This window comes from Dermacentor albipictus, chromosome 2 (genome assembly GCF_038994185.2).
Source record: "Dermacentor albipictus isolate Rhodes 1998 colony chromosome 2, USDA_Dalb.pri_finalv2, whole genome shotgun sequence".
In the NCBI taxonomy this organism is placed as follows: Eukaryota; Metazoa; Arthropoda; class Arachnida; order Ixodida; family Ixodidae; genus Dermacentor; species Dermacentor albipictus.
The window spans coordinates 155,139,949-155,152,108 of NC_091822.1; the positions used below are offsets into that span (position 1 = coordinate 155,139,949).

A 12,160-nucleotide genomic window follows, 5' to 3' on the forward strand; every position below is an offset into this window, starting at 1 on the left:
AGAATTATATCTTTATGTTTCAAAGCTGAGGAAAATTAATAAATTTAAATAAGATGAAAATTTTATTTTTAGTCGGAGTTGTCGATCGGCGTACGAATCTAACAACGAGGATGCGTGGCTTTTCGCGACCGGCGGCGCGGCGAGCGGCGTTTCGCGTGGATTTTCTGTTCCGCCGGGGGGGTTTGCCCGTGGACGCTATGTGTTCGCGCTTGCTGCTCGAATCGCGCGTAGGAAGCAGACTAGTTCATGTGTGAAAGGCGTAGAAAGTCGTCCCTGGACGAACGCTGTCTCCTAATTTCCTTAACTTTCGTGCACTAGGCTTTATTGAACTCCGGCGGCCGGCTAGCCTAGATATGCGGCGCTTCGTAGTATCCCCTTTTCTCTTCGTTCTGCTGCTCCGTTTTTCCGATCCCGCGCTCAGTCTAGGCGAAGTCATCTACGCGATCAACGCCGGCGGCGAGGAACATGTGGACATCCACGGCATCAGGTACAAACGCGATCCGCTGTTCGGAAAAGTCGGCACGGCCTCCGATTACGGCAAGCTTCTAGTCATCGGTCGGGCCCCCAGGCCGGACCACATCCTCTACCAGACCGAGCGTTATCACACGGCCACTTTCGGCTACGACATCCCCGTCAACAAGGACGGCGACTACGTCCTGGTGCTAAAGTTCTGCGAGGTGTACTTCGATTCTCCGGGCCGAAAGGTGAGCTTGCACGGCTCGGGCGACCGGCCGGTCGGCTTGCGTGGCGTTCCATTGCCACTTTCGCGTTGATTCCATAGCATGTGCGGATTAAACTGCACGCCGCGTGCACCGGCTCTCGCGTGATTTTGCGCTGGGTCGGTGGATGCTAATTTTGCTCGTTTTTATTGATTCTCGCGCCCGCTATGCAGTTTCGTTTGCGGTTCGTTCGATCCAACTTCGCATGCGGTGTAGGTGGTCGCGGCACGCAATACTGTGATACGGCTGTAGCCCTCTGCTGCTTTCCGGCGGAATGCGCAACATGTCTTTTTTTTTTACTTTCTTTTATAACTGATCACCTACTTTGTTGTTACAGTGGCCGAGAGAAAATCTCTTAGTTATTTTGTACTCGTCTCCACTTTTTCGTACTTGAGCCACGCAGCTGCGCAGGTGAAAGCTTACAACGCTTCCGTGCTTTTTTTTATTATTATTCCTTGATTACCCTGCCAACGAGGCACCTTCTTAATGTTCTGACACGTTTGTAGTCTTTTACACGTCTGCATACCCGCAGAACGTGCGTCATTTCTATTTCTTTTTTTTTTCGCATTGTTGCTTGGCGCGCGCTTTTGCTGACCTCTGTTCTCTCTTCAAGGCATTTATCTAGCCTTTCTTTTTTTTCTTTCGCACAATTTTTAAATATTATATATGCCACATCTATCTTTTTAAATGTCAGCTTCTGCTATAGACAATCCATTCAAAGGCAGGGAGCTCTAGCCTTGCAGTGACGGACGTTTCAAAATTAGATTTCTTTGGCAAAAGAGAAACAGAATGTTAGCAAAGGCTTTGAATCTTGATCTGGTTTACAGGTAAGTTTAACACATACTGCGAAAAAGATATGGAAGAAGAGCAAGTTGCTTATAGTAAACATACTCAGTGAACTCTGTAGACGTTGATGCAGCAGTAAAACATTGCAGACAAGTTAATAGAAAACATTGTGCATTGTTATGCCGTAGTCGGAAGCTAATTTGCTGAGGAACTACAGCGTTTAATTTGTTAATTGGAATCGTCGTGTTACCATATTCAGTACATCTGTTGTGAGCAAGCATGCTTGGTAAAAATGTCTTTGCAGGTCTTCGACGTAGTCTTAAATGGCCAGCACACTGTGGTGGCCGACTTGGACATCCATGCCAGGGTAGGACGAGGGGTCGCTCATGATGAGTACATTGCGTTCAGCATCAAAGGCAACAAGCTGCGTATCAACGATGAAGAGTCCACGCACGATGGAAAGATCAAGGTTGAATTCATCAAGGTGTGCAGACAATCCATATTTCTTTACTTAGTTGTTGGGAGATATGCTTTGCTCATTATCATTCCTAGATTAAAGCCTGTGAGAGCATTGTGAATCCGGATGTCGGGAGAAAGCTAGGGAGCTCCCATTGCAAGTACGCAAGAACATAAAAACTGTTTTGCTTGGCATCTATGGCACCAAGCTTCTTTGACGTTTCTTGCATTTCAAAGAAGGTAAAACCTAATGACTGTAGAGGATGGCCTTGTTTATTTATGCCATCAATCTTTTACAAATGTTCTTGAGGACAAAAACATAAAGCTGGAGCATCAGGTTTACAACTTCAACTTGGCAATGAAAAACAAAATCGCAGTTCTACAAAATGTGCCTATTAAGACATCGAAAATGGGTGGAATGGGCGCCACTCAGAAATAAACCACCAATTTGTGATTAGGACATTTGTAAAACCCTCATAACGTTTGTTAAATTTCACATAAGCAGTATAAGCTTTGTCCATTTCACATGAAGGTGACAAATGCAGTTTTACGTAACCGTGATATCTCTTGTGGGTGCTGTGTTACGAATTTGTATAGTTAGTGCTTACTTATCTTTAGTTTTTAGATAAACTTGATGTTCCGAATCAAAGTCACACAGTTGGTAGAATTGAGCTTTCTCCCTTAAATGCAGCGAAATTCATTCAAATTACATATTTACTTGTTTCTCTAATGAGAGCATTTCTATGTTTCACGTGTATTTGAGTAGGGAAATTGGCACTGGCTGTAAGAAACACCGTCACTCATCCTTAACTATTATTGTAAATATCACCAGTAATGTAGGTTGAGCAGTCAAGTTGTTTTGTGAAATTGACTACAGTGCTGCAAAGGAGTAAGACAAAACCAACAGGACACAAGTGCACCGCCTTGCAGATATATAAACTTGACTGACACATTTGTCATAACACATTTGTCATACCATAAATTTGATGAATAATTGAGGCACCTGATGATGCACAACATTTTGTTGAATGCAGCTTCATTTTAAATGAAATAGCTGCCCGTAGTCGGTGTTGGCTGAAATCTTGCTTTGTTGTTTCTGTCGTCGTCAGCATCGGGCAGCAGCACTTCCTGCAATTTCTCTTAAACTGAGTCATCCCTTGTCTCACCTGTCTCACCTACAGAGTTGATGCATACGGTTTATGCTTATATCGGAATTCTAAGCACAGTGTATAAACCACACGTTGTCATGCACCCAACGTGTGCTCAGATTAAACATGCAGTCGTATGTATTTTGTTGCAAGGGCTGAATTTTATTGATCAGAAAAACAAATATGCCTAGGCGAGATTTTGAGGGCATTGAATGACCCATAACAGAACCGAGAACACATCCAAAGAGCCCCTAGTAAACGCTCTAGCCATGGTACTCACAATAAGTGTTGGGGCATGAAAATTCTGCTGCTGTAGTTATGTATAGAATAGCTGCTTTCTCCGCTTTGTCTCCACAACAGCAACTTTAGAAAGAAGCCTACATTAGCAACTTGGTCAACAAAGTTTGTTTGTTGGTTGCATGCATCTTACCCCCTTTATTTATTTATTTAATATTTGTCAAACAGCTATTTCTGTTGAATGCTGAACTTCAGTCTTGCCTAATCATACACTATTTCTAGCAGCACCATTTGCCATTAGACTTGGATCAGTAAATGCAGTTTGCAGAACTGTGTTTTTGTTTTTTATTGCAGAGTTGAAGTTGTAGACCCAATGCACCTCTCCTTTTTTTTCTTCTTTATTTTTCACTGGCACTTGTAAAAAGTGTGTGGCCTAAATAAACATGAATCAATCACATTTGGTGAGATCGCTTTAGGTTAATTGTTCGCTTTGTCAATTGGCGAGACCAGCAGGGAGAACAGCAGGCCCATTGACAGATTGAGGCCTCGTATTAGATGCCTTGTCGCGCATTAGTGAAAGTATTGTCGAAGTTGATTGATTGAGAAAGTAGCCTCTAGTCGCTGGCTTTAGTACAATGTGAAGTGCAAATACAAGGTGTGTTGAGCATTCTTCATGCTTTCTCTTTCTGACCGGTATCACTCTGGCATTATCAACTGTTATCTGTCCTGCATACTGGGGCCATTTTCAGTCATAGATATCATTCATGTTACAAGCCAGCCATCTGTACAATGACCGACATAGACAATTGGGACATATGGTGCTTACGCAATTATAGCACATCCTTTTTCTTTTTCATGTTTCATTGTCTTGAGGAGTTAGCAAATAGGAGAGTTTATTGACAATTTTTTTTATTAGCTTTTCTTGAGTATTTTTCTGCTCCTAGCTGTTAACTGGTACTTGGGTCACAATGTGATTGTAATTGAGTAGTATATAATACCTCAAGATGTGATAAGGTTAGACATCATGTTATATTTGTGGCTTTATTATGAAGATGCTAGTTAGGCCAGTATGTGTTCAGCTGTCTCTCAGGTGTGGCCTCCAAATCAATATGATATGATAGAGTTTGTTGTTATGGCTTGCTATTGAATTAACATTGTAATGGGAGAAGTTAGAACATAACCAAATAGCGTCAATAGGACAGTGAATTAGCAGCAGTCATAAAGTGTATTGGAATTACAGAACTTATGTTAATAAAGCTGATGATTCGGTGCTCTAATGGGCATCTTGCTTACCTGTGAGGTTGGTTTTCGGGGGAGTTTTGTTTGTTTCAAAAGCTAAGGTTTACTGGGAAGACGTTTTCTAGCCGAGCTGGCTTGTTTGCTGCCCTAATACGAGCCTGGGCAGTAGCGAGCAGCCAGCTCAGTTTAAATGTCGGGCAAAACTGCCAAGTTTAGTCATTGGCAATTTACATAAATTACATTATGTGCCTGTTGTATGTACTTTGTCTTCCAGGGCTACCGGGATAACCCAAAAGTTAATGCCATCTATGTGATGAGGGGGACACTTGACGGTAAGCAGCTTTAACATGTGTTCTACTTCTTATTTGCATCATGTATGCCATTTTTAGGCCTCTGTCAATCTAGTGGCTAGTGCTAGTGTGCATCCATCCATGCACATGTAGGAGAGGAGCGTATTCCTTTTGTTTAATTAGTTGGGTGGGGGCCGCAGGAGAGGGTTGAATGGGTCCCTCTGAGGTCACCAAGCAGTTATGAAATCTACTGCTTCACTAATCGAGGTGTTCGTAAAAGAGAGATCAGAAGTCACCCTTCTCCCTAAAAAATTTTTTTTCTGAAGTTTTAGTTTATAGTAGGACATTCTTGAGGGCTAGTTGGTTCATACTTGAAGGTAGGTTAAAACTGCGCGAAAAACGAGGACAGCAAAAGAAACACACAACACACCACGAGTACGGACTGCCAACTGTTTATTCATGAAATCAGAGTATAGGCTATTTCAAACAGGATCCCCAGCACATTACCACATTGTCACTCACACTTGTGCGAATAACATAAGAGACTAACTGTAACACAGTTTGTACTGAATAAACTGAATAAACATGAGGGAAAAAAACGAACCAATCTGTTGTGTGCACAAACATTGAGCAATCAAAAAATGAAGACGGCACATGTAATAACAGTAATCGAAGTGTAGGCAATAAGTGAGGGAATGAAAAGGCACGATGGTACCTGTAAAATGGGGTTACAACAAGGTCAACACTAGTGATGTAAGAAGGACAAAAGATAACAAAAATGGCAGAAGAAAAAGACAACAACTAAGCAAAGTAAAGGCGAGGGTGAAACTATTAAAACCTGAAAACTTGTGAAATGGCATGAAGGAAGAGTAATGAAACACATTAATATATGATGAAGCTCAGCATGAACTCAAAAACTCACAAGTGGCTTCCCAAGAAAGCAATTTCTTAGTGTAAAAGCAAAACAGACGGCATGCTGACTTGTCGCTAGAGTTTATAATGTGAAATGCTTCCACAATCTCTCTTTCTGTCTGGTCTCTCAGCCTGAACAAAAACATCATGTTTTCCAAGATCGGCTTGCAAGGAACCTTTTGCTTACCCTCATCTTTACCTTTACATCCTTTGCAATGTTGTGATAAGGTGCCTCCTGCGTTATTCTCTACATTCCAGTTATTCGGTACAAACTGTGTTGCAGTTAGTCTGCAGAATTCTCTTATGTTATCTGCACAAGTGTGAGTGACAATGCGGTCATGCGCTTGGGATCCTGCTTGAAATAGCCTATGCTCTGATTTCATGAATAAACAATTGGCAGTCTGCTCTCATGGTGTGTTGTGTGTTTCTTTCGCTGTCCCTGTTTTTCACATTGTTCTGACCTACCTTATGGTTTTTAAAATTAACCTCAGACACTCTACTTCCAAGTATAATGGAATTGATTACCTCATATAGTCATATATAGCAATAGATGTACCTCATATGGTTGCTGTGTGGCCTGAGAAATTGCGTGCATATTGGTCAAGCTTGAGCTCATGACCCTTGTTCACACGTGGGCAACGCGAGTTGGGCAAGTCTATAAAAGGAAGCCAAATTCTTTTTGAAAGAATATCCCCCCGTTTCGTATCCTCTTGTAATGCCACAAATTTAAGACATTTCTGCATCTGCCGCAATTGTTTGAATGCAAATTTTCAACTTTCATGCGTGTCCTTTACTGCAAGTTCGGCCGTTTTGCAGCTTCTGTGGCAGTTTTGCGATCTTGCAGTCATTTAATTATGTTAAAATTTTGTATACGCACATAGGATGTGCGGTGCAGTTGCATAATCATATTTGCAATATCTCTAGCACATGTTCATGCAATACTTTGGGATCTGAAATCGCATTTGGTATACTCCACTGCCTGAAAAACTTTTTGAAGCTGCTACCTGCTTAGCTCACTCACCAGAATGCAGCATGCAGTTCATGCAAGGCACATCTTCAGATGCAAAAAAATGACCCCACATTGTCCAGTGTTATCACAGCTTGCTTTGTCTGAGGAGATGGCTTTCGAGATAGAAGGTATCTTGGCAAGCAATAAACACGGGAGGCCGCAGACCTATGCTGCGGTGGTGCTGCTTTCTTGTGCCTCAAGTGTACACGCCCACATGACTCATGCTATCGCGACTGCACATAATAATGGGCTGATACTTGCGCTTGTTTCATTAAAGGTGCGCATTATTATGCCAACTTGTAGAACTGGTACGAGAACATACAAAATTAATTGCACTGCTAATACATGGCAACCTCAATTTCACAATATTTCTCGCTTAAAACCTCTTTATTTTATTTTTGGCAGCTACTGAGGACAAGGTGGCAGGTTTCACGTCTGGCCACGTTTCCACAGCTGCCACCTTTTACAATTTTATTGTAAAATTCCAGGGTTTTAGGACTCGTTTCCGACTGTTGTATAGGTACTACGATTTTTTGTTTGAATCCCAGCTTAGCACAAAATCTATAGTTAAAATGCAAATGCAGTTGCCAACTAATTTTCAGAGCCAGACTTTTTGTACACACTCGATTATCCCAACGCATTCTCTCAGCAGCCCCACCAACTCCACTGAACCCATATAAACTGGCAACAGTATCTTCAGCCGCTGTCACATGAATAAACTTAACAAATATTTCCATCTGTGATGCAGATGATTTTGGCTGTGCACTTAGAGGAGTGTGCCTATTCGTAGCATTCCTACGGAACCAATACTGTGAATTATTTGAGTAAACGGTTCACATCTGGAGTACTGAAGCAATCTTTACTGTTTCTAACCAAAATTTCATATTTTTTGGCTTCGACTGTAGTACTTTACGAACCTAATGTTTGCCAGTCTGCATTTTGACGGGGCCAAAATGAATAAAATTGTGCCCTTATATGCAATTGCACATTAAAATGCTCAGGGTGATCAAAGCAATCCAGAGCCCTCCACTGTGGCAGTTCCCATAGCCACGGTGTTCCCTCAGGACGTTAAACCCCATAAATCTGCCAATTTCTTTTTGGGCGCACACATTCAATTCTTGCAGTTCAAGGTTTAACTGTTTACACACACTGCGTGCGACTTTTCTGCACGTAACATTAATGAATAAGGCTGTGAACCATCTGCCATTATTATAGGCTCTAATGATAGCCTATTTTCTTGCCACAAGTGTCATTAACAATACTGTTGTTGCGTCATTTTGCTTTAGGAGAGCATTAAGTGACAACTAGCAGGCAACTTTTTTTGCAGAGAGCACAAGGCTGACTCATGAGACTTTTTTTCCCTTGAGTTTTCTTGTTAATCATTCCGTAACTAAGACACTTCTAATTCCAACCTTAACAAAATTTTAGGCTGCATAAGGGGCTTAGCTTCAGATAGTGTAGATGCCGTGCAGGCCCTTCGTGCAAAATCTTACTTTTGAAGTACGATTGGAGGGGGCATAAAAAGCTAAAAGATATACCTTTTCTATATCAAAGCTCAAAGTAAGCCATTAATGCTCGCCAGAAATGATGTGAAACCCAGAATGTTGAGAATCATCGCGGCAATTGGGCATGACCTTCGAGATTAGGGAGCACCCGCGTTGTCTGCTTAAGGGCTACTTAAAATCTGTTAGTAACAAAATTAGGCATGGATAACCAACTTAGCCAAAGTGATTTTTCATTGCAGTTTGCCTTTAGGTAGGCGTTGCCTCCAGCTGCCACAGTAGCTTGCTGGCTGTAACTTTCTACTGCAGAGCACAAGGTGGTCAATCCATTTTTTACTGCGGCAGCCATGTTACCAAGGGTGCGAGATTCAAAAGCGCTTATGTGCTTAGATATAAGTGCACAATAAACACCATGGGGTCACAATTACAGAAACATCAAAAGGCGCACAAATTGGTGCAAAGTTATGTTTTAATTAGATAATGCAACGCAACAAGCACTCTAGGAGGAACATGAAACATACGGGACATGTGTTGTACAGGTTTGTCTGCAGAGGCCCTCTCTAGCCCTGTTTAAACGCTGTGTGTCTTGTCCATGTTCTGTTATTGAATCAGCCACCCATTTCAATCGTAGTTGCAGTCAATCCCAACTGGCATTTCTCATGGCCCACTCTGCATCTTTTGAAACTGAAACGTTGGGTGAGCATTTGTTAGGGGAGTGTCCTCTCTTACCTTTGTGCTTTTTCACTGTTCAGATGTGCCCGAGATGCCCCCCTTGCAAGAGTTCGAAGAGGAGGAAGAGGAAGAAGAAGAGGAGGTGCCTACGAGGCACGCTTCCGGCGACTCCGCTGCTACTGGATCTCAGCACCAGCCACGCAGGCCCTCGGGACCTCGCAGTCCAAACCCCTACACGGGAGATGACAGCAGTGCCCTCCTTCCCATCTTCGTTGCCATTGGAGCCTTCATCCCACTGCTGTTCTGCCTCTGCAAACTTTGAATGTGCCCTATGCGTTGTGTGGGCCGTGGTGTTCCTACTGTCTTTGAGAGGTGACGGGGTGATTTGAGCTGTCGGGTGGGCTTGTGATTGGGGGAGGGACACATTTTGTGTTATCCTTAGACTGCAGTCGCTTTTGCCTTTGCATTCACATCTGTGGTGGGATCCCATTTTGCCCATGGCCAAAGGTGGGGTGAGCTGGAAGCACTGTGGCATCAGGCTTGTGCTGTAGTTTGAGCCTTGAAAGGATCTGCAGTCTCATCGTGTACTTGCATGCGGTGGCAGTCACACTGATGCAAGCACTTTGGCGAAGCAACAGTGTTGCAGCACTTCATTTCAAAGTCCAGTAACAAGGAAATAGGTGGGATGTCTTAGTGCACCATTGTTGTCTTACCACTTCCACATCCGCACCTGTGAACACATGGGTCATGTGCATGAACTGCACCAAATAGCAGCATCGGCTACGGTAGCGGTGAGATGGTAACGATGCGCTGAAACATTCTAGTCAAAAGGTCGGCTGTTCACTGTGACTTGGCCCTCCTGGTCTGTTGTTTGATAGTGTCATAATTTTTTTTCTCTACACGTGGCGTGGAATAGTACTTTGGCACGTTGTGTTCCATTCCATTCATCATTCGACGTGTCTTGGCTCCAGTGGGAATCGGTGAGCCACGCTTGTGCTCTAACTTAGTTAGTTTGCATTTGTGGCTGGGGTTGTGTTTTGATTGTGGCCTGTGGCGTGATTTGTGCAAGTGGTTGAGACCACTACCCCCCCCCCCTCCACTTTTTCTTTCTTTCGTGATTGTGTGTGTGTGTGTGTGCATGTAGCTGGGCTAGGTAGTAGAAAGAGAAATTTATCAACACAGAGTAGTTGTACATTGGCATCGTCGGTTTGCAAGAAAAATACTTTTGTTTTATTCTTTTTCTGCTAACAAAACAGAGTTGAGGGCGCCATAACTGTAAGCCAGCTGTGTCATTGTGTTGTACAGGATACGTTATCTATCCATACATTTTTCACTCAACATTTCTACATTGACGATCGTACTGTACAGGTCCATTTCCCAAAGGCACACATTTTGGGGCTCGACGTCATGACATTTCCTTCCCTCACAAAATGGTGGCATGTAACTTCGCCTTGCAAGAGCAAGTGTCACAGTTTGCACGTTGAACCAAACACCTTTGATAGTGGGGTCATAATAGTATTGTGAGATCAAGAAATGGCATTTACTGGGTAAAGTTGTCGGTCTCTGTAGCATATATTCTCTGCTGAAAACGCTTACTTTGTGTATGCCGTAAACAGCTAAACGCTAACTATGTTTACATCAGAGAAATAGGTGCTCAGCAGGAGTAAGATAGTAAACCAATGTTTTTTGATGAGCCTAAAATCGGCAACAGGTCATTCATTGGAGCAGAGTGTGGCATCCCTTTTCATGAATACTTTTTTGTGAAAAGAATTTGAGAAACTTTTGCCCTGTGCCAAAGGGTGAAACAAGCGAGAGGCTTGGCATTTTGACTTAGGCCAACTGTTTGCATCTGCAGACTGAATGTAGTCCTTAAACATTGCCTCTACCAATGAAATTGCTTATTGCTACAACAAAGCCCTGTGTGATACATGATAGGTGAGACAAGTTTACCTTTCAAGCAGGCCAGAGAATCGCTTCACAATGCAAAATGTCATGCAGACGTTTTGCACAGTATTGAAAAAAATCACCTGTTGCTTTGTGTGTGTGTGTTTGTGTTTTTTCTTTTTAGGTTGGTGAGCGGATGAAGTTTTGCTTTGTTGTGAAAGAAGTGTGAAGGCTTTGTCTTTCAAGGCTGCTCACTTTCAGTCAACTGCTTTTTGGTTGTTTCATTTTTTAAAGATTATGTGCTTGTTGTTCCCCTTCTGAATCTTTTCTACTTTACCTTTTTTTTTCCTTACAGGACTTTTCCTTTTGTTAATTCATTGCTTAGCTTACTTTCTCCCGTGTGGGTTTAAGAAATGTACACCTGCTTGTTGCTGCTTCAAAGGACCGACGGTTTTTTGCTGCTGTTTTCACCGAAGTGGACATGACTGAGTTTTCCGTTCCAGGAAAACTGAAATGTGCTTGTTTTCACATACTTTGTTATTTCATCGGCATGACTTTTCCTAACTGTGAATGATACATTGCATAATTAAGATGCTTTAAGGGAGAGGGGCACAGAGGAATTTATATGTACACATAACATACACATGTATGTTCTACATTAAAAGCTTTTGCATCCAAACCTGCAGTCTGTCAATGAAATTTGGTTTTACAGATTCAGCTTTTGTCTTACTGACAAACTATGTTGGGTACCATTTTGTACCAAGTACCGTTTTGGAGGAAAATAGTAGCTCCTAGAGTTCGGAAATGAGGTGTCCCAAATCGCTCGATTGGCTACCTCGACGTAGAGGTAAGGAGTCCCAGAAAAACAGCCCAAAGTACGAGTTGCATTGCAAATGATCTGCAATCAAATTGTGTTTTGTTTCTTGCTCCATGTGTTAAGAGGTAAGTTAGATTATAGTAACTTGCACACAATTAAGGTTTTACATAATTATTTTTGTCAACAGAGTCTCTCGGTACTTGACATTTCATGATCGAAGCTTGGGGTGGCACCCCAAGAAAAGTCAAGATGTTTCCTCAATTGTGGCCAACCTTGCCAAGGTCAGCCCAATGTTACATAGGCTAATACTTGATGGCCAACAATCGACCACCAACATATATAGGACTAAGCTCATACAGCCAGCATTTGGCCATTAATTTGCAGGAGCAGCCTTGACAAAGTGGAAAATATGAAATTTCATTATAAATTAGGAATGCGAGTGATTGCCTCTAAGTGCAAGTGAACATGAATGCAGGTCGGTGCCTGTGA

At 42.5% G+C, this 12,160-nt stretch overlaps 1 protein-coding gene across 3 annotated transcripts; it reads left to right on the forward strand.

The window, feature by feature from the left end:
- The first annotated feature begins 123 nt into the window (after positions 1–123).
- LOC135915470 (malectin) lies at positions 124–11,533 on the forward strand. 3 transcript variants are annotated; one of them, XR_010568634.1, is made up of 5 exons: positions 124–704; positions 1,810–1,989; positions 4,860–4,917; positions 9,051–9,950; positions 11,210–11,533. XR_010568634.1 is itself a non-coding variant. In XM_065448557.1 (4 exons), exons 1-4 carry the CDS (start codon positions 354–356, stop codon positions 9,290–9,292), a joined length of 831 nt encoding a protein of 276 aa, XP_065304629.1. In that variant the 5' UTR covers positions 124–353; the 3' UTR covers positions 9,293–11,533. The 3 variants fall into 3 exon arrangements, 1 of the variants encoding a protein (XP_065304629.1); XR_010568635.1 differs by having other exon boundaries at positions 9,051–9,342; XM_065448557.1 differs by having other exon boundaries at positions 9,051–11,533.
- Positions 11,534–12,160: the final 627 nt, after the last annotated feature.